The sequence below is a fragment of the Heliangelus exortis genome, chromosome 4 (genome assembly GCF_036169615.1).
Source record: "Heliangelus exortis chromosome 4, bHelExo1.hap1, whole genome shotgun sequence".
Taxonomy (NCBI): domain Eukaryota; kingdom Metazoa; phylum Chordata; class Aves; order Apodiformes; family Trochilidae; genus Heliangelus; species Heliangelus exortis.
Genome location: NC_092425.1, coordinates 35,501,239 through 35,528,873, shown reverse-complemented (window position 1 = coordinate 35,528,873; position 27,635 = coordinate 35,501,239). Strand labels below are relative to the sequence as shown.

The window sequence follows — 27,635 nt, the reverse complement described above, 5'->3', positions numbered from 1 at the left end:
TATCTGAGATCAAACAGGCTTCAGGTAGAGTTTACATCAGCAGCACTTTGAAATTTATTGTTAGAGTGTAGTTGGTATCAATAAGGAATGAGAATGGTACCCGGTATTGTGACTGCATTTATTAACTTCTTTGCAGCAGCTAAAAAGGGAGAGCTGCCATGTACCTCCAGTTGCAGTCTTTTCTTCCCGAGATGAAAGAGGCAAGTAGAGTTCATAATGAAAATTAATGGAATCCCCGAGAACAGCTGAAAAAAAAAACCCACTTTTAAAAATAAAAGCTTGTGAATTTCCCCTGAGGTCTAATGTTAGTACACAGAGTTGAACAAAAGTTTGCAGTGCAAGACCTGACAGCTTTTTTCACTATCTGCTATGCCTCCTGTCTGCATCTCACAGTGAAGTGCTAGGTGGGGATGCCCTGACCAGCTGGAACTCAAAAGGTAACCCCGATTGCACCAGCACAGGTACCAAAAGCAGGGCAACTCTGTCTGTGCACCCTGCTGCCAAGCCACTGTGACCTGTTTCTCAGTGGAGCTCCACACTAACAGTCAATTCATGGAGCCTGTTTATACCTCAGTAGTATAGGACAGTCTTATTCTGATCCATGCATTTTAGGAAGGCTCTAGGTACAGGCACTAAATCCCTCTTTTCCATAGTGCTGGCCAATATCCCCTGCTGGTGTATTGTGAAATAGATCCAGTGACTTAATTTAATTCTCCCTTTACACCACACTGATGTAGGCTATTTTTTTCCCTTCAGCTCCCCTATAATCCCCTGCTTAGTGGTTCTACAGCTCCCTTCACCCCTGGCTGAGCTCTCTCTGCTGCTCACACAACCCATCCAGCTATTGCCCTCTCCTCCCGCTGCTACAGCACCAGCCTTGATGTTCTCAAATCACCTCTCTGCCAGAGCCTCACCACTCAGACAACCAGCAAAATAGTTTACACTACTCTGTTTTGTACAAGTGCAGCTTATCCCACTAGCAACACGTTTAAATCCCAGGACAGCTAAACCCTTCAATGCTGTGGTCATGTATGACATGGAACTAGATAGATGTATTACCCAGCAAGCCTTTCACCTGCCCCAGGACTCAGAGAGGAAAGCTTGTGCCAGCTCCTAGCATCACTGCTATTCTTTTTCATCCTCTTTTTTTCCCCAACTCTTTTTAGTGGCATCTCTTTGTTCCCTGCTCTGGCATTTCCACCACCACTCTGCCAGTTATGGTAGTTACTAGCTTTTTAATAAAAGAGAATAGCTGCAAATTAGGGCTGCCATCTGGCTTTTATTATAAGAGAATGAGGTTTTTCCCATCCCTTATTTTTCTTCTACTAAAGAAACGCTGAAATAAAAAACAATATGGTTTAGGTTTTTTTGTTAGAGTCCCAGAAAGGGCCACCCCACTTTACAGTTGAAAGAAGTCATTTAGTCTCTGAGCTAAATCAGTCTTCAACTTCTCCTAAGCAGAGACAGCCAATTGTGCCTAATTGTGTGTGGTAGTTCAACGATATGGACTACTGTTCATTGGGGATTGAGCTGCTCATTTTAGTTAGGACCACAAATTGAACTCAAACCAAGGTCCCAAAGAATAAAGCATGGTGTTTTATACATTAAGTCATTCCTCCTCTCTTACTTGGCCCGTGAAATGAATCAGGGAAAGATTATTTTCTGGGTAAATTGGTAGTAAAACCCTGATGCAGACAGTTCCACGATTTGATTGCAGCCTGACTTCCACTTATTGAATATCACATCAAGCAGTGGTTCAAGGGCTTCATATGACAGCTTTAAAATCTGCAAAGTTTTCAAAGGTACTTACTACATTGTGATCAGGTCACAGATCTAAATGTCAGTATTGTATGCCTGATTTGCACATTTCAAAACAATTTAGTAATTTTTTCATTTTATCTGCATGCATGAAGTGATTTGGAATACAGAAACAATTTGGAATCATATTTAGTTTGTAACAGTTCAATTAACTTAAGTGCTGAAACATGCTTCTTTCTTAGTAACTAGTTTAATTGGTTACTATTGCAAGAACAGGTTTTGAAAGAATGCCTAAAAGGCCAGGGGCAAACTAAAGCCCACTCTAGAGAATCCATGCTCCTGCATAGGCATGTGTGAAAAAGAAATAGCAAAGAGCCTCTGGGGTCACAGCATAGCCTGTGCTTGCCAGTGGGAAAAGGACATGTAAGCCTGAGCAAGAAATGGGCTGCACAGCAACTGCTTTCCTCTGACAGTATAACCTCCAGTTCCCTTGGGCTAATTTTATTACTGTTCAATAAGCAAGAACGGGAAAGTGCAACAAGGTTAGAAAAACCTTAACGGCTCGTTATATGGTGTATATATTTAAACCTTGATATGAGGGGTAAGTACAAAGATAAGGTAAAATAATAGAGGAGGGTAATTTATATGATGCTAGTATGTTCCAATGGTAGCAACTTTTTGTCTAATTAATTTAAGGAAACATCTGCTTTTCTTTTGGAAGTCTGACTTTTATTTTGCTAGAGCAAGAAATCTGTTTTCGGGATTGTTTTTTTTTTTTTTAAGGGATTTGCACTTTGAAGCTTTTTTGCTTAGGTTTAAAAATAAAAAGGACATATCTCTTCACAGACAGTAAATCATCACATGCATTAATTCTGTGCCGTCACAGATGAATAAGGAAAAAAATTGCATAGATTTTTGCACTTCTAGAAGTCCAAAGGAGTGCCTGGGACTTTGGTGAGAGTTTTAGATTTTATCTTTTTCTCAGAAATCTGCATCATAGCGCAATGAAAGAACTAAAGCCTGTGCTGGATTCCGGGCTGAAGAGAGGACTTGGAACTTCATTTATGTGTTTCAAACTCTTCCAGCCACAAGATTTGCTGCAGGAATCCAGCTGCAGATTGCAAATGTATGTTTATGAAATTAATGAGTACGTGTTCTTCACTTCAGGTAATGACACACACACACCTCCTGCCAGTGGGTGAGGCGTGGTACACCCCAAGAGCAGCTCTCATTACACTTGATTTCACCCATCCACATTTTAGTCTCTGAATCAGCCTCTGCGTCTCCTACATTGTAAATGAAGAGAAACCCACACCTCCAGTGGCAACCATTCCCTCCTCACCACTGAACAAGCTGCAAGGGCTGAGAAATGGCACAAAAAGTCCACTGACCCTGGGGGAAGCCTATGTACCCAACTGGGCTAATTCTTGTACCTCTGTACAGGCCATACACTCTGGCCCTGTATAACCATTCATTCCTTCAAATCAGAAAGGCTATTTTGATAAATATTGAGGCAATATTGTTACCATGGTCAAAAGGGCCGCATGCCCTAGGCTTTTAGACAGCGTGTTATTAGATTAAAATGCTGTAACGTTGTAAATATATACTATATAATACTAAATGACACAGGATAAACTAAGATTTCTTGAAAATAATCTTGGAACATCAAGATTGCATTGTATATATCCTCAATCCACTGCCAAGACCGATAAATTTTATATATGGGAATTACGGTTGCTTAATTCAAGAAGTTGAATTAAGCAATTTCATTGTGAGTAGGCATTAGCTGTAGGTTGCATTTTGAGGAATTTAACTGAAAGAGCAGTAACATAATTTTAAATATTGCTTTAAACATATCACTTTTCATTCATTAAAGAAAAATATTTAATTGAAGTAAGAGCTGATTTTCAATTTGCCTCTTCCAGATTTCCAGTTCTACCACACCAACTACACAAAATCAACAGAGGAAAAAAGCTTCTTTTAACATGGATTTTTTTAAATTTTGGTTTTTGTTGTTGTGGGTTTTGTTAGGTTTGGTTTTTTGGGGAAGGGGAGGGTTGGTTTTTTTGTTTTGTTTTGTGGGGTTTTTTTGGGTTTTTTGGGGGTTTTTTTTTTTTTTTCCTTTAAAGAGGCAGATTCAGGAGATCAGTTCATGGACAGCCTTTAGGCATCCATTTTGACCATGAGACTGAGGGAAGCTGGGCTTATGGTAACTGCAGCTGTGGGGCTGGGGAGGAGCAGAGCCCTAGAGGTCCACCAGCTATGGTGGAGGTTTCTCTTGAGGGGACCTTTGCACATCTGTCAACACAGATAAAGCCAACTCCAGAAGCTCTCAGTGGAAATTTTTATCCATCAGTGGTGTCAGTTCAGTTCCTGGCTTAAGGCACAAAACCAGCCCAGGAGTTTGACCCCCACCTGTTCCATCAGGGGTTGTGTTATAAGATAGGTCAAAAGAGAAGAACCAAAAAAAAAAGGAGCAAGGCCCCCATAGGCACATCTAAGCCAACACCAGAGTGAATTAAAATCAGAGAATTAACCTCAGAGATGGAGGTGGCTGTCAGATGAGAAACAGCAGACCCAAAGAGAAGGAGAGGGAGAACTGAGCAGAGGGAGCAGTGGGGCAAGTTTCAGCCTGAGGTCCAGAAACCCCTCTGGTTACTTTCAACAGTTCTATGAAACACAATTAAGGAAAGTAAGGACACATGTATTGGGTTAAGTTTAATGAGAGAGGTGTCCACACCTCTGAAAAATTCTTAGGGACTGAAAGTTGGGAAAAGTCAAAAAAACTGGTTTGAGGGAATTGTTCCCAGATACCTGCTCCCTCCTCTCCCCAAATGAACCCAAGTTTTGATTTTGCTCCTTGGCCTAATATTTGGCCTTTGTTTGCTAATGTAAATTAGGATATTTAGTGCATATAAACATTATTGAAAAACAACTGTCATCCAAATTAACATCCTACCTTTCATTTTACACCAAACCTGCTGGGTTTTTTTAGATAAACCTTGAATCAACTTAGCTTAGCTGTAGTGTTTATGACTAAATAGATTCATTTTTTTAGCAAAGTAGCCCTGTTTCTCCAATAGCATCATGCCAGGAACAATTCATATTTACCAGACCATCCTCAAAGGTCAGCTGGGGATGTTCTTGTGAAAGATATTTTGCAGTTCCTTTTAGAATTCATTCTCCCTATTCAAACTGGGAATATTTTCAGTGTACAGCTTTATAGACGCCTATGCATACCTATGCCTGTGCTTGTATATACATACACATATATATCCCACAAAAAATACCACTAGCCAATGGTGGTTTTATTTTTAATTACTTTGTTAATTGCTTCTATTTGTATATTTGTATTTTAACTACATATTTTTTTAAGGGAGCACTGCAAAATATTGAGAAGTACAAAGAGAGGTAAAGTAAAGCCATGTAAAAGGATGCCAAAAATTATCCCACAGGAAGTTTTTAATATCCGACATCCAGATGAATGGGCTGGCTTGAGGCTCAGCTCTGCCCCATTACATGATTGCTACAAAGTTCAACAAGAAGGCATGAAAACCCATTTGTTACATATGCCCCAGGAAAACAGGTAAAAAAACCAACCTATATAAATTGTCTTCTCAAAGTAATACAACGAAAATTATGATAGTGTAACTCTGAAGACTTCTGATGAACATTTTATCCTCAAAGAGCACTTATTTCACAAAGGAACATCTCTCTAGCAAAGTAACCCAAAGCCTGGAGAAACAGTATGAGCACTTGCAAAGACTGTGGTATCACCAGAGAGGTCTCAATATAAAGACTGCAACGTATGAACATCTTTGGAACAAATTTGTCTTTGGGATCTCAGATAAAGCACTTTCCCAGAGCCTGGTTTTCCAGTGATTCCATCAAGAAGGTGATTTCATCAAAAGCTAAAGGAAAGCCAGTGCAATGCTGAAGTGATAAAAACACAAAGAAGAGATTGTAAAGCCATTGAAGGGTACAGCAGGGGTATCTTCAAATCTTTTAATATTTCTTCCTTTAATAATAGTCATTCAGTGGAGCAATTATTTCCCTTTACAGATCTGAACAGAAAGATTTCTTAGATGGGAGTAGATAGATCTTGCTGTAAATACAAAGTCAGTTATAACCACAATAAATGACATTCACTACTTACCCCTGAAGAGCCACGGTGGTAACACTCAAAACTAGAGTGAGATTTTTTGAATGCTCATCCTGTAAGCAAGACAGCACAGAACCCAGACTTCAGCATAACTCTCGGTGTAGATACCTTCTGCTGCCCTGCAGAAACCAACCTGCTCCCATCCCTTTATGCAAAGCTGTAGCAATTTAAGATGATCTGGGAAAGCTGTGCTGAGAAACCACCTGGTGTTGTTGCAACTGACATTAACTATTTCAGTTTAGAGACACTATTGAAAAGTTCCAAAGTGTGCTGTAATAAATAAACAAACAAGTAAATAAATGCATTCTTAAATACAGGAGCTGGAATAAATCCTTACGATGTCATCACTATTAACTGAATGAGTTGAAGGAGACTTCCCTGGTTTGTGACCAGGGACTGGAAATGACATTTCAAATATTGTAGCCAACTGTGAATTCAATCATAGAACATATAAAAATGGGGGAAAAAATCAAACCCCTGTTCATTTGCCAGATATGGCCCTGCAAAAATGGAGGAAGGGGTTCATAAGAATTTATTAACTGAAATTTCCATGATCTTGGCTGATACCTCAACTCAGATTAAAAGAAATGGCAACTTTCTTCAAGTTGAAGTGGTCCCAGATTGTACCTGCACAGTGTCACGCCTCGCACTTTTTGGATCCCCAGGTGGTTCTCCACCCCTGGGAAAGAGTCAATGTGGTATGAAAGTGCTTTGGACCCTGCAATCCTCGGGACACTGGACACCTGCAGAGCAATTTCAATAGATGCTAGTTCAGTGTGAGTGAAACAGGTAATACTGCTTTCCATCTTTGAAGAGTGTGTGGGTTTATTGAGTGAAAATGACAGGATCTGAGTCTGACCATTACCAACAGCTTATAGTGAACACAAATCTGTTTCTAAATTACAGTTGAAGGAACAATTATTTCTTAGACAGCCCTGGATTCAGTTACTATGATTGCAAAAATACAGAAATCAGGTTTGAGATGAATGATTAGAAATATTCAAATTACCAAGAGTTAAGCAAGCATTGCATATCTCCTGACCAATTAATAAGCATTCCATGAATGCCAGTGAGCTCTCATGGTCACAGAGCAGAAGGCACTCCTTTTGATTCCATTTGCTGTAGTGACCCAGGCAGGAAGGCTCTTTACAACAGTATCAGCCATGGTGCAAGTGGAATCAGAGCTTCTTGCTGACTTGCAGGAAGTAATTCATCCATGAGATAAGGATGTAGATATAACCTACAGACTTATTTGGAGAGAAAGATATTATTGGAGTTTAGATTTTATTGCAACAGGTTAGTTTCTCATTAAAAAATCTAAAATCAGGAGTCTACATGCACATACAAATTTGCTGTGTTGGGATATTGTTATGTGTGTGTGTGTATATATATGTACATAACAATATGCATATAAATACACATTTATGTATTTATACAGGTGTGTGCACGTGCTGGCTGAGGAACAAGCATGCCAGCAGGTAACTGGAGATTGAACATCCCATAAAAGGTTAAATGTCAAACAAGTCTTTTAGCATGGGTAAAGGAACCAAAGATCCATAAGACTTTTAGTCTGACCAGAGGAACAGTTTCCTTGGCATCACCTGATCCTGTGTGAGCAAAGTGGAACAATGAAAATATTGTGTAATGTTTCCCTCTGTACATAAGAAATCAATAGTTCCAAGGGCCATATACTGCCCTTGGCAGTATCAAGCAATAAAGGCAAACATAACCAGGAGAAAGAGAAAGCATTTCCTATTCATCCAAGAAGAGCTGCTCTAACAGGACTTGACAATCCATTTTCCTATATTCAGAGGACTTTGAATTGACAATATAAATGCTGTAGCAAAGGTTATAAACTCTGGAGCTGACCATATCCTGCTTCACTATGTTCTCATTATCATCAAAAGCTATGACTGATTCTTCTAGAGATTCACCATTAACCAGCATAATAACTACAGATTTCCATGGTCTCTGTTCCCCTGCATTTTGTACAGATCTTCAGATTATTGCCCAGTCTAGTTAAATCTAATTTCCTTTTTCTCTGTCTTTAGCATTTTGGAGTGCTGAACATGGTCATTTCACGTCTTGTAGAACCATACCACACACATTGTGGCACAGAAAAAATCAACCCTAAACCTAAATAAGGATAATGAAATCCCATAATTAACATTTCTATTAGAGAGTGAGAATAGCATCTGTGTGTTAGATGCAATAAACACAAATAAGTCAGAATAATCTCCAGTCTCATTTTAAGATGCATATAATCTATTTATTACTTTGAGTATAAATGTTCCATTGCTATTTGCACAGTGATAAAGAGTAGTTTTCAGAAAATAAATCTGCTTCTTAATAGTGCAAAGAATGAGAAGGATGGAGAATAAATGGGAGCTTAAGGGGATGCTAAAGTTCTCCCATGAGCTTGGACGAGATTTATGTGCAATGTGAATAAAAAATGTATATGACAGCGCAGGATTCACTTTGTTGTTGGTTCCTATTCCATTTGTCTGGCCTAACTGTATTCTTTGCCTCTCAGATATATAGTGAGTCTGGCATTGTTGAGCAACCGAGGGAATAAACTGCCAGTCAGCAACTATTCATGGCAGCTTAACCTCATCCCATTTCATCAGCCCCAACATTACAGAGCAAGACCAGTGCCCTGAGATTCGGAGCAAAACATAAATACCTCCCTGAAAAGCTGCTTCTGCTAGGAAGAGGGATTCTAGGAGGCTCTCTATGGAGCAGTCATTATTGCTGTGCCTTTGCCATTGTGAACTGTGTGGGTTCTTCAGTGATAGACCAGCTTTCATACAATGTCAACAAGTTAGTAACAGCAGAAGAGAGAGCTGGCGGGATTGTGATATAAATCTGATGAGCCTCTCTTTGCAGCTTCAGAGCCATGAGGCTTCCTGCTCAATGCTTCATATCCATTCCCTATCCACTGGCATTAAGGTTGCCACAAAAATCTCACTACAGTTGCCCACCTGTAAATATACAAAGGTCAGAAGCTGAAACTAGCAACACCTGGTTAGTTAGATGGACAACGCCTGAGTGGCTGAGAAATAATACCAGTACTATTGACCCATCAAAGTAGAGGATGATGGAAAAAAACACCAGATATTTTTTTCCCCCCTCATTTCCTGAGGGGATGAGTTTCCAGCTATTTGTGGAAGAAAAATTGTATTCATTAGCTGCAGAATTATACCAGCTCTTGCCTTGGTGTATGACAATCCTTATGTGAACGTCATCTCCCCACAGTGCTATGGCCACCCTCCTGCTGGGGGGCTGGTGGGCTCGGCCAGGGCCGTGGCACCCCACACAGTGTCTCATGGTCACCTCGTGCTCCCTAACAGGGCACAAAGCACTGGTGAGGTTTGCCATGTATTGGAGGGCAGTGGTGGGGCTCAGGCTGTGACATTGCTAGGTAGTGGGTAAAGCTGAGGGCTGAGGGAAATGTACAGTGGTTGTAGCACAGTGCCATTTGCTGGTCCTGCCCCCAACAACCTCCACTAGTTCCATGTAAGTACATAACTGCATCAGAGACTGCTGATGATCTGGTCACAGAAGGCAGTTTATTAATTGCAGCATCTCTGGGGTAAGAACTCATAGCACATAAGCAAAGCCAGCCTCATTCATAGGGAAACAAGAAGTTTTGCACCACAGTCATACTGATGTCTAAAGAATGCCATATCATTTTGTTGTCCTTGAAACAACAATGGACAAAAGTTTGACTAAAAGATGCCAAGGAGCTCCTGAACACTGAGACATGCAACAGCAGTATAGGAGAAGTGTCCAAGGAGTGGTTCTCAAACCACATGTCCTCTCTTCAACAAATGTGGCTCCTATGTCCAAACCACCCTACCTTACTAGACCAGGACAGTGATTTTGTGGGGCTTCTGAGCAATCCAGGTCATCACACAAGTTAAAAAGGCAGCATGGGCTGCTGCAGCCAGCTTTGCCAGGTTACTGTGGGATGCAGACACACATTCATCCCTTCCCATCCTCTCCACAACAAGAGAAGACCCTCTGCCTATCAAACCTCAGGATATATCTTCAGCAGCTAAAATTTCTGCAGCATGGCTGAAGAGATTGGCCAACAGGGTCTTAGTGCCACACAAGAAACTTCAAAGTAGCACAAAGATGCATCCTGGAAAGTCAAATGCTTCCTACTGAGACCAGGTAGGACTAGACATCAGTGCTGGGCCATTGGTGCTGCCAGCAGTAGTCTCAACAACCTTAGGGCAGCCCTGGCCTAGTACTTCTTGTTTTCCGGAGAGGAGGAGCCAAGAGCAGCTTCATCTTTTTTCCCCTAGAGTTGGGAAAAGCTGTGACTCTAGGTTTTCAAATGGTACTTCTGAATGCCTTTCCACCTCTGACCATGTAATAAAGTACAATATATTGCAAAACTTGAGTTCCCTGCCAACTCTTCCCAGGTCAGAGAGGTATGGGCACATGCAGGTCTGCTTGCCCCATACTGCCATTGAACTCCCCACATTGCAGTGAGCCATCCCATCCCAACTTCCCACCAAGAGTCTGGACATGCTTCAGCACAGCATTCCACTCACATTGCCATCATGCAGTGGGACCCAAGTCTCTCCCAGAGTTTGCCAGCAAGCTGCCATAGGGCAATTCTGAAAGGCCACAGCTGGAGGTTCTTGAAGAAGCCATCAGCCTGTTTGCACCCTCAATGTCAGCATTGCAGAAGCAGCAATGGCAGCACTGCAGCAATGCAGGGAAGTTTTGTACCCTCTGGCAAACGGGATACGTAAATAAATGGGTTTCTATCTAAATTCCATTGTGTGCAGATTTGTACCAAAGAATTGTTGTGATGTGCATCATTATGTCTCATTATGGGATTGCAAGTAACCTTTTGTGTAGCAGACACAATCCACGTAACACACTGTGTGACCAGTTTACAAAACCAGGCTCCTTCAGAAGGGCGAGTAATTAATCATTATTCAGCAACAGCACTCACTACTCCACTACTTGCTGGCAGGAGTGTATAACCCAGGGCATGCCCAGCTTCCACAATATGTTATTCATGCAACAGAAAACTACTGTTAGCCATGGTATTGTTCCAATAAATGGTTAAAAAAAAAAAAAAAAAAAAAAAAAGCACTCCATTAGTTTTCAAGTGCGTGGCTGATTTGTTTTTTTGTTTTTATAAATTTACTGCCAACACATTGCATGAATAGGCCTGAGTTGCAAATGCAGTAGGAAAGAACTAGTACAAGGCACCAATGTGCTTTTTTCATAATGCCAAAGTCAATAATCTGAGGACAACGAGAGGATCTCTTGAATGCCTTGCCTTGAAGGTATAGCACAGTAACTTTATGACTGTAATAATTTTACTACTTTATCAAGCACTAACTTAGTACAGAATGGAATGCATGTTGTCAAAAATAAATTGTAGCAAATATTTTTTTCAATTAAGAGTCCTAATAACAATTTACACATTGTGCTCTTTAGGACATGGCTTTCTTCATACTTAACTTTGGCTTTTGTTCACACTACATCTGGCCAACAACCCAGCATGATGCAAATAAGGCACATGAGATTATTTACATTTGATCACAAGACAGGGTTCATGAAACAGCTGAAAAGGGTTTGAGTTTAGTTACTGATTTGGGAGAGGCTCAAATTGTACCCATTTTCTCTTCAGCTGCCTTTGCCACAGAGCAGCTCAGTTTCTCTCTTCTAGCCAACAGTGTAAGGAAACAGTCAGTATGCAAACCCAAACCTTTCTATCATCTCCTAATTCCCCATGCATGCCTTCCAGAAAGACACACTTCATTCCATAGCTCACCTTTTATCCCACCTGTGTGTATAACTTTCCTAAATGAGGCCACTGGTGAATTTTAATTGGTTTTCTTTATAAGGGAATCTATTTCCCCCCTATTAACTCCATTTGAATTTGGAAGGAGAGTTTAATTCATCAGGCCCAGTCATGTCATTATGGTTATAGGTTTTTTTTTTTATAAAAGAATCAGAAATGTTATTGTAAAATATAATTTCAGAAGCATGTTGAAAGAAACTACAATAATTCAAAGGAACCTCAGAAGCTAAGCATGTTTTAAGGAATATGTTTCCAGCTGCAGAATAATTATATGTAACTTCAAAAAAAACTGTCACTGAAAAAAAACCCCACCTTTCATTTTGCTTTGGGTTCAAAGACTACTAAGATTTTAGGTTGAGGTTGTTCAACTAAAAGCCCATCAGTTTAGGAATGAGAACCAATCAACTGCAACATTTACAATATAGAGATGTATTCTATCCAGCTGCAGTTTCCATAATTCCATTGCACAGACACCAGCCATTCAGCAGAGCACTTTGAGCAGCAAAAGATGAGTTGGTTTTCTCTTTTTTTCAGCAGAGCAGTGTAAGGAGATGACACCGATGGGAAGCACAGCGGATATATTCACTTCCTGTCATGGAGCATTTCATTTTCTTCTTTGCTGAGAAGAGCAGTCTCCTTTGTCCTGAAGTATTAACAAATATATCAGCTGCGATGAACAATGGCTGCCCTATGTCTATCAATAGAATCTATATAGAATCTTTTCCCTTAGGGATTAATTCAACTTTTGATTCAATCTTTCTGAGCTTTAAATTATGATGCTACAAACCTCCAAGGAACTGCTGTACTATTTGTGACCTTCTTTATTACTTTCCGTTATTTGATAAAGTAGAGAAAATTGATTTATAGTTTAGTTTACTTGTTAACGTGGAATATCAATGGTGAGAGTGTGATTCACAGAAAAGCACGGGAAGCTGGCACTGGTTAAAGTTTAATACAGCAGTTTATTAATTAATGGTGAAGGACAATAGAATAACTGGGTATTAGCCTGGAAAGAATTCTGGAAGTGTAATGTGAAATAATGCCGATGAATCACAGCATCTTGGAAGAGTTGGGTTCAAAGTTTTCAAAACATTTTCTACACAGAAGAATTTTGTCCATCGCTTCTCTTCTCTAAACCTCCCCTGCTTCCTCTTAGGGCCTTATGGGTGTTTTTGTGTTTTCTGTAAGCATTAAAGGTTAAAGGTGGTAGGCAAGGCCAAAGTTTTCCAAATGGAGCCTAAAATTAGGTGTTGCAGTGTCTGTATTTGGTTTCTTAGGCCCCAATCCAGGACTCTATTTTTATTCAAAGCAGCCGAGCACTTGACTTCAATGGATCTAAAAACACTCACGCTTAAGTGCTTTGCTGAATCAGGACAGACTTAAGCACAAATGTAAATGCTGTGCTGAATTGGGGCTCTAAATATGTGGCTTGATTTTAAAAGTGCTGAGAGCCGGCAGGTCTAATTGAAGCCAATGGGAGCTGTGAGATGCTCAGCATTTCCCAAAATCAGGCCACTCACTGAGGCGCCTGAATCTGATTTCAGGTGCTCAGCTTGCAGCATTCACCATGGGAGGAAAGGGTAGCCCAGGAGAACAGGCAATGGAAGGATGATTTCTTAATAAGTGAGATCCTGATTTCATGCAATAAACCTTAATAGCATAAAATGAGGGGACGGGAGGCAAAAAAAAGCAGCGTTTTACTGGAAATCTATTAGAGTGCTTTTCTGCAAGCATCAAAGTGCTATGCAAAAATGTGAAATGAATAAACAAATCAAATTAAAAAGCCTAGTAACTGGAGAAATATTGGGCTTAATTCAGGCCTTGTGGAACAGCAGCAACACTAATGAAGTACATCAGGGACAGATTTGGCCCACTATGTTTTGAGCATCGATTCAATCAGGAGCAGTGAGTCAACACCACAAATCCCACACAGCAAAGAACTTTGCTCTACCACCATTACAAGCACCCAGCACAACAGTTTGGTTTAGTAAATGGTAAAAATGCAAAAGCTAAACATTTTTGCAAGTAAAAAAAAATCATTATAGAGTGTAAAATAACGTTAGGAAGAGAGACGAGGTGAAGGCTGGTGGTTTGAGAAAGGGAATTCTTTTCAAGTGAAATCAGGAGCCCTCTCTACCTAAAGACCACAACGAGCTGTGTAGCCTGCCCTGCCCTGCTCAGGGGACCTTCTGAGGCACACATCAGGATGAGCAGGCTCAGCCATGCTGTATTGTGCATAAAATGACTCAATTAGAAAGACTCAAAGCAGTACATTGGACACCAGTGAACAAACCCTGGGCAAACTGAAGACAAGCAATTCCTTCCACTTTTTACACGCATGTAAAGGAGAGGGCTGTGAATACCTTTTGCCAGTCCCTTGTCTAGATAGGGACAAAACACTGTTGCTTGCCCAGTGGCAATGCTGGTGTGGAAGCCCACCATGATGCACCCTGTACCATCCAGGAAGGCTTCAGAAAACCCATGCTTGTCCAGCCACCTACCTGCCTGATCCTCCTAGCCTGTCTCCTGAGGCAGAGGGGCTGGTGAAGAGCTCTTCTGATGGTGCTTTGTCCTACTACAGGTATTTACCATCTCAGGATGGAAGATGCCAACCATTCTGGACTTTGAGTCCCTACTACCTGCACAGCTTGTATCCAAGCATGTAGGAAAACCTTCCTACCCCTCCTCACTTGAGCCAGCAACTCTTTAAAACTCCACTGAACATTTTTGGAAAGTTTTCCTACAAGGAAAGCCCTTCAACATCCCTGGGCACTCAAGACAGAAAGGTAGATAGCTCCTAAGTATGTTAATGGTTCTGTCCCCTGCAGTAGTAGTAGTAGTAGTAGTAGTAGTAGTAGTAGTAGTAGTAGTAGTGCAGTAGTGCAAGTGTGATCTGGACTACAATCTGAAATCAGTTACAACCTTTACACAGAGTTACTGAAAACCCAGTCCATGACCAGTTGGGGAAGGGAAACCCTGCCACTTGTGATAAAAAAGAGAAACAGAAATGGATTTGAAACATTCGTTTCCCTTTATTTGCTCAGTGAGGCTGATGTGTACTGCACATTGAAAAAAAAAAATCACAGGAATTTTCATACAATGAATTAAACCACAAAAGTACATGTAAAATTGGCAGGTGGAAAATAGCCCAGTTTGGGCTTAACTAATGTCTCGCTTTCCCTGTTCAGCATAGTCCAACCAATAGCTTCACATGTTCATCTACTGTACAAATCTTACAGTAGCTCCATCAGGTCAGTGGTTCACATTATTGAAAATGTCTGTCACAGAGGTACAAATTTAGAATCATCACATTATATTACATGGCTACTCTAGGTCATTTATAGATCAGATCTTATACTACAGTGATTGAAGTTCTCATTACAGCCATCAAAAAGGACACATAATCATTACCTACTGTAAGTTTACATCTAAAGGGATGAGAAGAAAGTGTGGTTGTTGTGGTTTGGTTTGGTTTTGTTTTTTTTTTTTCAACTGACCCAAGTACTATATTCCAGAGGCACAAACTTTCCTGTCAGTGCTGCTCTTGGTGATGGCAGCCCAACTGCTTTTCAGAGTAGCTTACCACAGGTATTTTTCTCCAATTTTAGGCTCCCTCTGTTTGGATTTAGATCATTTTACATTCTGTAGGAATATTACTTTTCTATAGCTCTAGGAAAGGCCATACTTTCTAAGTACCAGTTCTGTTACCTGTATTGTAGATGTGGTACTTACCACAGTATGAAAGCAACAGTACAATCTTCATCTAAAAGACACACAGAGCTATGCTGCAATTTGCCTCCGGTGACAATGTGGTACATGTGCTAATTTGAAATGTTCTTGGGGGAGAAAAAAAGAAAAGGAAACACCAAGTTTATATTTTGATGGGTTACCTACTACAGTGTTTACAAAGGATACAAATAGCTTTATTCAGCAATCCTAGCTCTATTAATTTCGTATGTAATTTGTAAATCCACAGAGGAAAGCCATCTTCAAGATGAGAATGTTTGCCAGGCCAGTGAAAAAAAAAAAATTGACTCATGTCATTATGCCTGCTTGGTGAAAAATAAATATCCCCCTCAAGCCCCACACCAATTTATTCATGTCAGCAATCTAGGGCAAAAGAGAATATATTTAAAATTTAATCACAGAAATTTAATGGCAAAATAGGTAATGCATCTGGTCCTTCAACACATAATATGATATACTAAATATTGATTTCTTAAAAATAATTTATTGCTTTTAATATTTTTCTTTACAACAGAAGATACTCAAAATCCAGAAAGAAAAATTGTAAACTTTTAGTTTGGCATTCACACAAAGTTAAAATACCTGCATTTTTAACCTACAGAGCAACAACAAGAATTATGCAGATTAAAGAATGTTACAGTTGTAACACAGAACCTCTGAAAAAGTTATTTTCTTTTTTTTTTCTTTTTTTTTTTTTTTTTAATTTTTTTCTTTTTATTGCTATCTATCTACTGAGAAATAAGAAGCCGAAAAATCAAGCAAGCATCCAACAGGACAGACAGTGGAATCTCTCAGAACACAATATGCTGGTGATAAAATGAATGCAGCCATGAAAATCAACTGCACTGGCATGGGGGTGGAATCAGTTTTCTAAGATTGGGAGTGGGAAAGGAGATTAAATAGTTAGGTGTGCCATACCTTTAAGAGGAGTCATGAATGCCAAACAGTAATAGAATACCAAATCTATACATTCGCAAGCAAATTCCAAACTTTGCTGATTCAGTCCAGAGACTCCGAGTTCAGATGAAATTCTGATGCTCAGAATAGCAGTAGTTTACTCTTGTGATTTTTTCTTTCCTGAAGTTTCTATTTAATTTAGCAGAAGCAATGTCATCAGCCACAATGTCATGGGCACATCTGAGGCCATGCTAGTGCATAGTAAAAAAAAAAAAGAAAAAAAAAAACCAACCCACCGCTTCTGCAAAAGCTGAATTTCCAAACGAAGCACTTACTCCAAACTGACAACTGTCATGCATCCTAGGTATAAAATTTCCACTGGCCTTTTTATTATTTTAGTCATCTCATAATTTATAATAAATACGATAATTGTAACTGATAACTATGTCTCTTTAGTAAACAAAGGAATGAAGGATTGGTATTTATACAGGATGTATAACTGTAAAAAATATAGATAAATACCATCATTAAACTCTGCCAATGAAAAGATTACTGGCTTCAAGAACAGTGTTTAGACACAGAATTACTGTAAAAATCATACTGTACTTAGTACCTCAGCATATTTTTATCAAATTAAAATCACAAAAATTAAAACAAAATAGCATTTTAAAAAGATTTTTGACCTCTAGTTCCAAAACTACTGTTGATACATAAAATAAAAACATTTCTTAATGATTATCCATTTGAGAGACTTTACATAAAATTATGATATATCCTAGAAAAATTTAGATGAGAAAATTTCATTCCCCTAACAAATTCAGTGTATAAAACTGCAAAAGAAAACCAAGCAATGAGAAACATGTGGAAAAATACTGCAGAAGTGGTTAATACCTTTTGGGCTAGGATAATTCTTGACAAAATTCCTACATATAAGCTCACCAAAGAAGGGATGAATGTGTGTAAAGTACTTTTGCACTCAGACACACGCGCGCACACGTATACACACGCACACCCTCACCCACACGCTTTTCTCTTTTTTTTTTTTTACAATCAAATATATATAAGCGTAAGTTCAGCTTTCTACATATGTTAGTGTACAATAATTGTTTCACCTCATATAATTACATTTGAGTATTTTTGATTAAGAAAAAGTCAGCAGTTTTTGAAAAGAAAGCTGCATTTACAGTGCATAGCTGTAACAAAAAAGAACATCGTCATACAGTATGTACATAAATAAAAATACTCCATTTAACATTTGTAAATACTCAACTACTTTAGAGAATGTAGCAAATAAACTATCTGTGCACACACCCAGATAGTTACATCCAACTCTCATTAATAATGTAACACCACGTCCGCTCATTAGAATAAATCGCTGAACAAGCTGCACATTTGACCATTAACAAGGCTTTGAAAATTTTGCTGTGGAAGATCAACGTTGTAGACATTTACATGGGTGTCAGAATTAAAAGATGAAACTTCAAAATGCTAGGGAAGCTTGAGCCTTTCATTTTCTCTTCTGCAAAAAGAAACCCACAAAAACCCCCCTGAACAAAACAAGAAATAACCCAAAGAAAAGAAAAATATTAAAACGAAGCTAAACCAGACTGTAGGCTTCTGGGACCTGTGGTTTTTTCTGGATTGTCATTAGTATCACCGTGTAGGGAGAAGCTTCATTTAAAAAATAAAATAAATAATGCAGTGTCTGATTCCCAGACATCAGCAGCCATAGTCCTCAAATTTGGGGTTGGTTGGTTGGTTGGTTGGTTTGTTTTTTGTTCTGGTTTTTTTTGTTAAAATGCAATATGTACAGATTTTGCAGTTCATTGTTGTAGGTGTATCTCTGTGGAACTGCTGCCACGTCTTGTGGTTTGCATCGAACTCGCAAGGAACGCCCCCGGCTCCCCCGCCACCGATCCCCCGAGCAAACAAAGCTGACACCCATGGACACGTGTGTGTGCTTATGGCACAGCCATCCTGCCTCTCAGCTCGTCGAGCAGCTGTGTTCATGTAAACCATGGTTTCGAAGAGAGAGTGTAAAGTAGGAGAAATTCCTAAGTATGACTTCTTAATTGTCCGTTATTGAAGGACGTGATGTCCGTGAGGTATTCGCCATCCCTCCGTTATCCTCAGGTGTGATGCATGTTACCTACGCAGGCTCCGCTGTGCCTCTTTAAGTAAACTATCAAAATCCATGGAGTCATACTTGCTTTTAGTGGAAGCAGGATCAAAATCATCTGAGTTTGTATCTGAAAACCAAAGGATTCAGTTTTGGTAAGAGGCAAGAACCACTAGTGAGTACTTGTGTTTTCTCTGTATAACAAGGCACTGCAGACACAACCCACTTAAAATCACAACTTTATGGAATGATAAAAGCACAGAAAATGGTCATCAGAGAAGCTTTAGGTATGAACAGAGCTTTCTGGTAAGAAGCAAGACTTAACAAAAGTAGTACACATCATCACCAGTGGGGGAGAAACATATATTGCATGTGCATACAGGGCAGGTAAAGTCAAAGCAGTTTCTCCATGGACTGAGCACTGACACACTGTTAAATTTAGGTCACAGTGCAGTCCAAATAATTCTGACAGATGCTTTATCCCAAACTCCACCGCTGGTTTACGACTGCTGTTCTGCAACATGCAATATCCCAGACTTACTTTTCCTGAGAGAGGTAACTGGGGCATGGCTCTGCAGAAAGCCAGGAGAGCCCATAGGCAGCATGCAGGAAACACTGCTGCCCTGCCTCAGGGTCTTCTACAAGTCACTATATCTTTCTGAATCTCTGTTTTTGCTTCCACTCTGATTTTGGTGGGGTTTACTTCTTTAGAATGTGAGCAATTCAGGGCAGGGCTGTACAAGCAATCTCAGGTGGGCTCCTCAGCACGCATGGTAAGTCACAGCAGCAATAATGGTGCAGCTCCTGTGTCCTGCAAAACCTGCTCCAGCTTTGCTAGTTGCTCTGTTCCTAGCCCAGAGCAGGCACTGTACATGTGGCCATGCAGCTCCAGGACGGCAATTACTGATGTGTCTGCAAGCACTGAATTTCCTTTAGGAGTCATCCCTGCTTAACGCTGACTCTCCCCAGTTCCTATGTCACAGCTCCTTTATGATCCTATGTCACAGCTCCTTTATGACAGTGCCCTTTTCTTGCCATTTCCTATGTTGAATTAATCAGAGCTCCCCATCTACCACTGTAAGACACACTGTGCATTAAATGTTCATTACAAGTTCTGTTAAGACAATATCTTCTCACAGAGGAGAGGTGTTAAACTTCTGACTACTATTTTCAAGTATTTTCTTTCTTCTGTACTCAACCCAAGGCTGATTAATTCTGTCTGTCCTTGTACTAGCTCATGAATTTTAAAGTTCATCCTGCCATTTTCTTATGTAGCTCTATCAGATACTCTGCAAAATACAGGGAAGGCAGTGTGAAGTACAGAAGCTCAAGCTGTCAGCAGGACAAAGATACTTTGGGAATCCCACTCAGATTGGAGAGACCTGCCAGGGAATACTCCCAGTGATGAATAATGTTCAAGAAGGTTTCCTTCAGACAACTTATTTTAAGGCCCAGATTTTCTGAGATAGACAACCCTGGCTTCCACTGCTAAAGATAAGTCAAATTGAGTCAAGACTTCAATCTGTTTTTACTGTTTTTATCAGCCTACATTTCCACAAATGCTTTGTTACCTTTTATATTTTCAACATCAACCCTATATCTCTTCAGCAGGCAATTGCCTTTTCTTAGCTTTACATTATCTGTTTAGCCACTGAAGTGAATTATAGCATATTCATTGTGAACAATGTGTATCATCTTTATCATTTATTCTGAAAAGACATCAATTGGTTAGGAAAAATATATCTGTATTCACTTCCTGCATTGTAAAAAGCCAAGGGCAGCACATGCAAGATTTCATTAGCACCGTGTTACAGGGTTATGAGAGATTTTAATGACTGGTCATTTATTCATACAAAAAACACAGTATCTGATTAATATAGATTCAACAGCAAAATATTCCTTGCTATGTTATACAGAAAAGAGGATCTCCCATACCTTTAGTCTATTTATATAGATATTAGGAAAGGCTTAACATTTAATGAATGCTTTAAATTTTAAAAGGTAATTAAATAAGTTGTGAGTTTATAACACATTATACTATTCCAGAGGACATTTTGGTAGATTCCATCATCTCTTTATGCATATATTTAATATGTGTCCTCCTGCTGCAAGACTTTGAACATCTCTAAACATCCTGTCCAGGGGAAGTGTCACACAGAGTGCCATATGACAGAACCATACATTTTTGCCCAGACAGGACTAGGACAGACACAGATGTGTTATTGCAGCCAGTATGCACACATGGGACTTGAGTTTACACAGCACCCTGGGTTCTGGAGACTGATGCATACTGCCCCACAGAAGTGGGACAGCAAATACTGAGAGATTTGCTAAGCTCTCCATGGGCTGGAGCCTCCTACCTCATGACTGGAAGTCCCTGCAAGGAGAAACCTCTGTACATAAATGCTTATGCACAATTTAAGAACCACCAGTTGAGATCCATGGCCTTTGCTATACTAAAGGTCTGATTTGGTCATAAATCCTTCTAACTTTCAAACCTGAGAAACTGTGAATTGTGTTTAAGGAGTCTGCCTGGCAGGTTATAGACATCTACAGCTCAACTCATGGCAAAGTAAGAATTGTAACTAAGTTTCTGGGGTAAGGCATCCATTTTGTTTCTATAAATAAATCAGGTGTGGAAACTAAGCAGCCATAGCACAGCAATGAAGAGTACAGTGTGCAGGAGGTTTCTGTGGTGTTATCATTTCAATACAGAAACATATTATTGACTATTGGGCATTTTTTTTTATAATGATGGAAATCAGCTTTAAAAGAATTTTCACAGTCTGAAATATCTGAAAGAAGCCAGCTCGGATTAGAGCTCTGATTATTAGACTTCTAAACTTCTTTCAGCAAGTGCAAAGCACTTCCTTTAACCCCTCAGATCACTTAAATAATCTAAGCAGCAAACAAGAGCAAGGCAAATCCTAATTTCTCCTGAGTTACAACATTCCATTTATGTACCTCAGTTCCCATAAGGGAAAATACCTACCTAGGTCTGCATAGTTAGACTTGCAAAGCTGCTTGCGTCCACAGAAGTACAGCTCAAAGTCAGGCTCGTTTGACCTGCGTAAAGTGTATCCATTTTCCAGAGCAGCAAAGGCGTCACAAGTGTAGCGGTAGGTGATGAAACCATAGCTGTCTCTGCAATTGGAAAACACAGTTGTGAACAAAAGATGAAAAGAATTAACACACACTAGTGTAACCCCTTCCTGAAAGCAAGAACTTGCAGGAGACGCAGCAGTGGAAATGCCAGAAGTAGTGCATCCATTTATCAGTATGATTGTCCTGTCATGCAGCTAAATACTTATTTCTGGGACAGAAAATCTCAACTAGCAAGATTAATAAAGAAGGATCAAAGAAAATAAATAAGGTTTAGAACTCAGCATGTCATCTGTCACAGCACTTACATTGGTAACTCACGTGCCAGTTAGCTTACTGACATAATTTTTTACATATGTCAACTCCAAAACAAGAAGTAATCTCAGAAGGTCTTACCCATCATCCTGCAACTTTACTGTGCACTCCTCAATTTCACCAAAAACTTCAAACCGGTCCCTCAATTCTGTTCGGGTTGTGTCAGGTCTGATTTTACCCAGATAAATCACACGACGTTCTTCCTGTTGAGGAACAGCAACAGGGAAGGCATATTTTTATCAAATGTGTTAATAGAGACGAAGCTATACATATATGCATGCAGACACATGCATATATACATTTTTTTAAATGTTAGAAATTTGTGTTTTGATAAAACTTAGAATTAGGCCTGCAAGAAAGGAATCACTAATCAAAAGACACACATGGATGTGCAGAGGATGTATAATTATAATAGTCTCTTGTGGAAAACCTACTGCATCTTGCTCCTAAGGGAATTGCTTCTCTCCTGGAAAGCATCTCAGGCACTTAAAGGACACTACATTGGTGGGATGGTGTGCTCCTGGGAGGTTTCACTGCTTGCTGTCATTGCTCTGTGACACCCATTGTATGCCACTTTGCCTTCTTCCCTTCTACTCTTTCTACCATGTCCCCTCCAACACTGTCAACTCTTCACAGCCAGGAGCTCCCTTTCTCTTCCCTTTCTCTTACAATACCAGGCAAAACCCGTCCTAGTTGTGGAGTCATATAAAGTAACACAGTAATAGCATAAATGTGCCATAGGCATGGAACAGTGTAAGACAAACATAAAATTATAAACTCAGATTACTCAATACCTGTGGTCACCACTACCTTTTGTCCTGTTTGAAAAAACCAACCAACCAACCAACCAACCAAAAAAACCTCCAAACCTCACTGAAATCCCTGATTTTTCAGGCTATGGTGTTATTTGCCTGTTCCCCAGACACTTGGAGCAAAGCCTCAAAGATAACTTGCAAAACAATCGAGTCGTTGTCATTTCTTCCCTTCCTGAGTGGAAATGCTCAGCAGAATGGCAGAAGGACTAGGAAACCCTGTGAGAGTCACTTCATGAATTTTTGGATAAACACTTTTCTGAGGGTACAGCTGAGGGTACAGTGAGCTGCAAGCAAAAGGCAAAAAGATACCTTCAAAACACTGACCTTAAGGTAATTAGGGCAAAGAAGAACCAGCTACACATGGCTTGGGTGCTCAGCCTTCGTGCCTCAGATTGCCTGGCACTACTGGCCCCACTGCTCATCCCTTACACAACTGCACATTTGTCCCAGAAATTGAACCACCACCACCACCACCACATTCTCAGCTGGTGTAAATCTGTCAGTCAGGGGAGCAATGTCAGTTCAAACCATCAGCTTTGGCACCTGAGACTTGTGCAGAATTTAGGTGCCGAATGCCGGAGGAGCTACACTGACTGCTGAGAATTCGTGACTAGTGTAACCTGGAGGTGCCTAAAGGCTAATGGCACCTCAACTGTGCAATGCAAAGGCTCCAGGGACCTAAATATAGACTTGTATTCCTGCTCAGAAACATCCTAGACTGAAGAGACAGGTAGTTTATAGTGTTACAATTCCGATATAGCACAAAACCTATCTTTTCCATGAGCCCCCACAGAGGCATAAGGCAGTAGTCATTCTCAGACCACAGATAATAGGATTGAGATAAGACCAAAGCATATGTAGAGAAAGAAATTATCCTGATGCCTCTTCTTTAGTTGTTTGAGCTCTCATTGAGATAAAGGGATGATCAGAATTCATAGTTATGGGGACCTGAAATCTTGGCTTCCTGCTCCCAGGAGAGCACTCTGCTCCCAGGAACTGTTTAATGCAAAATAAATAAACAACTCCTGCAGCAGAACACAGAAACTATGTATCTGCCTCCCAACAGATACTCCTCACTAGCACACTCAATTGCCTGTTTTTGCTGACTCTTTTCCTGGCCTCACAAATCTCAGGGGCTCAGATCCAGTTAATCTTAGCTCCTGAGAAATGAAAGTAGAGTTTAAAGCTCTATGAAACAGAGATCCAAGAATCAAACACTCCTACTCTAAAGACCTGCCCACCAAAGTATGGATCAAGAGGTCACCACTGGAACTACCTGGGTCCTTTATAGCCAGGACCCTTGCCAGCCCAGCAGAAACCATTGCTGCTCCATGCTAGCAAAATCTCCGAATGTTCTCCTTATTCAGTGGAATCAGGTACATATCTTATTTAGATGCTTGAAACGACTGCCTCTTGATTATGTAAAGGAACTTGGTAGTCCTGCAGAACCCTGCTGAGAAAGGCACTTTCAGTTTTAAATGTGATGCCTTCCAAAGTGCTCCATCCAAAAAGCTGCCCTTGTTCTCTGCCACAGCAGTGCAGTTTGGAGAAGATAGCATGGCTAAAAAGAAGGACAAGTATGCTCATGGGTGCCCATAAATATTGGGAACACGAGTAATTTACAGACAGCTGCTGCTCTTTATCTGTCTCTACTGCATTTGAGGCCAATACTCTGACCCTCCTGACACGAGTTTGGGTGGGACTTCTGAGAACTGGGGACTACAGAGTGCAAGCAACAAAAATCTGCATTTCTTCCATTTTCCTCATTCTAATTCTGCTTACTTTCAGTATGGTTGGGTGCCATAAACTTCAAAACCAGGAAAATCTGCATATGCACCGTAATTACTTTTTCAGACTGTTTTACCAAATCAAGGATTTTACCGCACTGAAACACTTGATAAGAAACAATTCCATTGATACTTGCTATTGAACCTAAATGACTGACCAGATGGAGCAGAACATAACATAGCAGACTGTCTAATATACTTTAGCTGAGATAATACATCTCGACTGAAAAAACATAATGTTTCACTCACTGACATCGAGATTGTTATATTACAGCGTGATGGAAATAACTATCACATGCTCTTCCATAAGCCTGTCTGCATGCCTGTGTAATTTTTCCTTCTTCCATACCTCTAATAACCTTTATATCTCTAACACCCCTTTAAGACAACTGTAATAAAACCAAACTGTACAATTAAAAAAAAAAAACCACGAAAACCCCCCAGTTAAACTATCATTAAGGGAATAAGTTAAATGTGCAAAATAAAGGAAATTCAACTTTAAAGCTGAAATGCACCATATGTCCTCTAGTGTGCACACATGAGGAGATGTGCCTAAGAATCTTTTTTAAGTGCCATGATGGTATAAATCCTGTGTTCTTCAGTATTTTATACCATCATGGCACTTCATCTTGGTTAACTTCAGTTTATTTAAAGCAACTATGAATAATGTATTTGTATTCACAGAGACACCTGTCTTTTATTCCCATTAATAATAAGTGCCATCCAAGCCTAACAAGATTACAACATACCTCTAAATGTTAAAGACCTTTATTTTATAATAAGTTGCAAAGCCCATATGTGCATATTAAGTGTACTTTTCACCACACTTGTTAGAGGAGATGATGTATGACTTGTAAAACCTACAGAAGAGCAGAGAAAAGCTATTGTTTTCAATTTATTGTGGGCAGAGAGAACTTGCAGGAAACTCCAGAAGATACTGTACATATTCCCCTCCCAGAAGTGCAAATGATTTATTTTGCATCACAAGCTTTAAGTATATCTCATTGGTTTGCCAGGTGAAAAAAGGAAGACAAGACCAGCCAAATCCCTCAGGCCCAGTATGGCTCCTTTTGGTTTATTTAAACCTTAACAATCTTGCTCCTTCTTCCTTCCAGTAAAAACATTTCACAGAATCATAGAATGTTTTGGCTTGCAAGGGACCTTAAAAACCAACTAGTTACAACTGCACTGCTATGGGCAGAGACACCTCCCACCAGATCAGGTTACTCAAGGTCCCATCCATCCTGCCTTGAACATTTCCAGGCAGCCACAACTTCCCTGGGCAATCTGTTCCAGCATCTCACCACTCTCATGGGAAATAATTTTTTCCTAACGTCTAACCTAAATCTCCCCTCTTCAAGTTTGAAACCACTGCACCTTGTCCTCTCACTACACACCTGTGCAAAAAGCCCTACCCCAGCTTTCTTGTAAGCCCCCTGCAGATATGGGAAAGCTGCTACAAGGTTACCTCAGAGGTTCCCCTTCTCCAGGCTCAACAACCCCAACCTCCTCAGCCTGCCTTCATAGGGGAGGTGCTCTAGCTCCCATTTTAGTGCCTCTCCACTGAACATCCTCAAGCAGCTCTTTATCCTCTTATGCTGGGGACTCCAGAACTGGACACAGTACTCCAGATGGGGTCTCACAAGAGCAGAGCAGAGGGGGAGAATCCCCTCCCTGGACTGCTGTCTCTGCTGCTTTTGATGCAGCCCAGGACCCAGTTGGCTTTCTGAGCTGCAGTCACACATTGATGGCTCGTGTTGAGCTTCTGCTCCATCATCACCCCCAAGTCCTTCTCCTCAGGGCTGCCTTCAACCCTTTCTGCTCCTAACCTGTATTCATGCATGGGATTATCTTAAGAAGAATGGACTGGAGGGAAAGAAGGATGGACCTGAGGGAGGGAGGGAGGGAAGAATGGGAGGGGGAGTAGGAAAATGTATTTGAAAGAAAAAATCGCAGAAACATCTCAAAATGAAAAGCAGTATTGCAAGTCCCACATAATAATACTAAAGCATCAAAATGCCAAAACTTGTGAAAACAGCACCAGGATGTGCCTTACACATCTAAGGGTCAATAAAGGGATCACTCATCCTGCAAAATGTTCACTGATGCTAAGGATCTTTTTGTCTTGCAAAAGATTTATCTCACTTCCCCTTCTTCATTTTAAATCTTGTATTTCCTAAGAAACTAAAGCCTGGACTGCAGGATGTATTAATTTTCACATTACTGGGCTTCACCACTCAACACCTGTTAGCTTTGCCTGCCCATGGTGCTGCTAAGCAGGGTCTGAACTCAACTGAAGGCAGTCAGTCCAGAGGTAACACCACCTAGTGCTGCTCTCCCTGGTTTCCCTACCACTTTTTATCTTTGGTGTATAACTAGTTCTCCAAGAGCCAAATAATGCTTTGTGTGAAGCTGAGAGAAGAAATCCAGGAAAATTTTAAAGCTGGGATCTGCCATGGGCTTTTCAGAGGCTTATCTGCTTCATTCAGCATGGGTGGCCAGCTGGGTCCAAGTTCTGTGTCTGCATTGCATTCAATGCAAAGTGACTGCTCTCTTCCAGTTGAATACCATGAAGATTTTTATCCTGAGATCTGGAGGCCAAATATCATTTTGAAAGTGCAACGGGAAAGGTTGGACAGAGTTTAAAATAATAGAAGTGCTATGGATGGATTAAACAAGCCAATAAAGCATTACATTCTGCAGTAATGATAGGAAGAAAAATTTTGTCTAGACTGTCTTAAGGAATAATTATGACCTATGGGAAAGTATGAATGGCAAAAGGAAGAATCAAGAAAACAAGAAAAAAGAAAGAACATTGCACAGAATGGACAAGTGCTGCCATTTTGCTAGCTGAGGACTTCAACAGTTCAGCCACACACCATGGTGACTGCTAGAAAAATAATGATGCGCTAGTAAACCTCAAGATTTAGGTAATCCATTTGATACATTTTCAGCAACTCAAGCAGCAAAGGTAGAGTGCCTGGGATCAAGGCCATCAAGATGAGCAATGACAAAAAAATACAACCTAAATATACAGTGCACATTGGATCCTTCATTAGTGGAAATGCACTCCATTAGAGGCTGACTCTGGTTTTAGACT

The 27,635-nt window shown here is 40.2% G+C and overlaps 1 protein-coding gene across 4 annotated transcripts in view; it reads right to left on the bottom strand.

Annotated features, from left to right (window-relative positions):
- Positions 1–14,761: 14,761 nt before the first annotated feature.
- The window catches only part of PPARGC1A (PPARG coactivator 1 alpha), a 363,077-nt gene continuing 350,203 nt past the window's right edge, over positions 14,762–27,635 (bottom strand). For all 4 annotated transcript variants that reach the window (XM_071743829.1, XM_071743831.1, XM_071743830.1 and 1 more), the window contains 3 exons: positions 22,015–22,136; positions 21,509–21,660; positions 14,762–18,646 (listed from right to left, as the gene is read on the bottom strand). In XM_071743829.1, the coding sequence (XP_071599930.1) occupies positions 18,543–18,646; positions 21,509–21,660; positions 22,015–22,136 (378 nt within the window). In that variant the 3' untranslated portion in view covers positions 14,762–18,542. The remainder of the gene's footprint in view (positions 18,647–21,508; positions 21,661–22,014; positions 22,137–27,635) is intronic.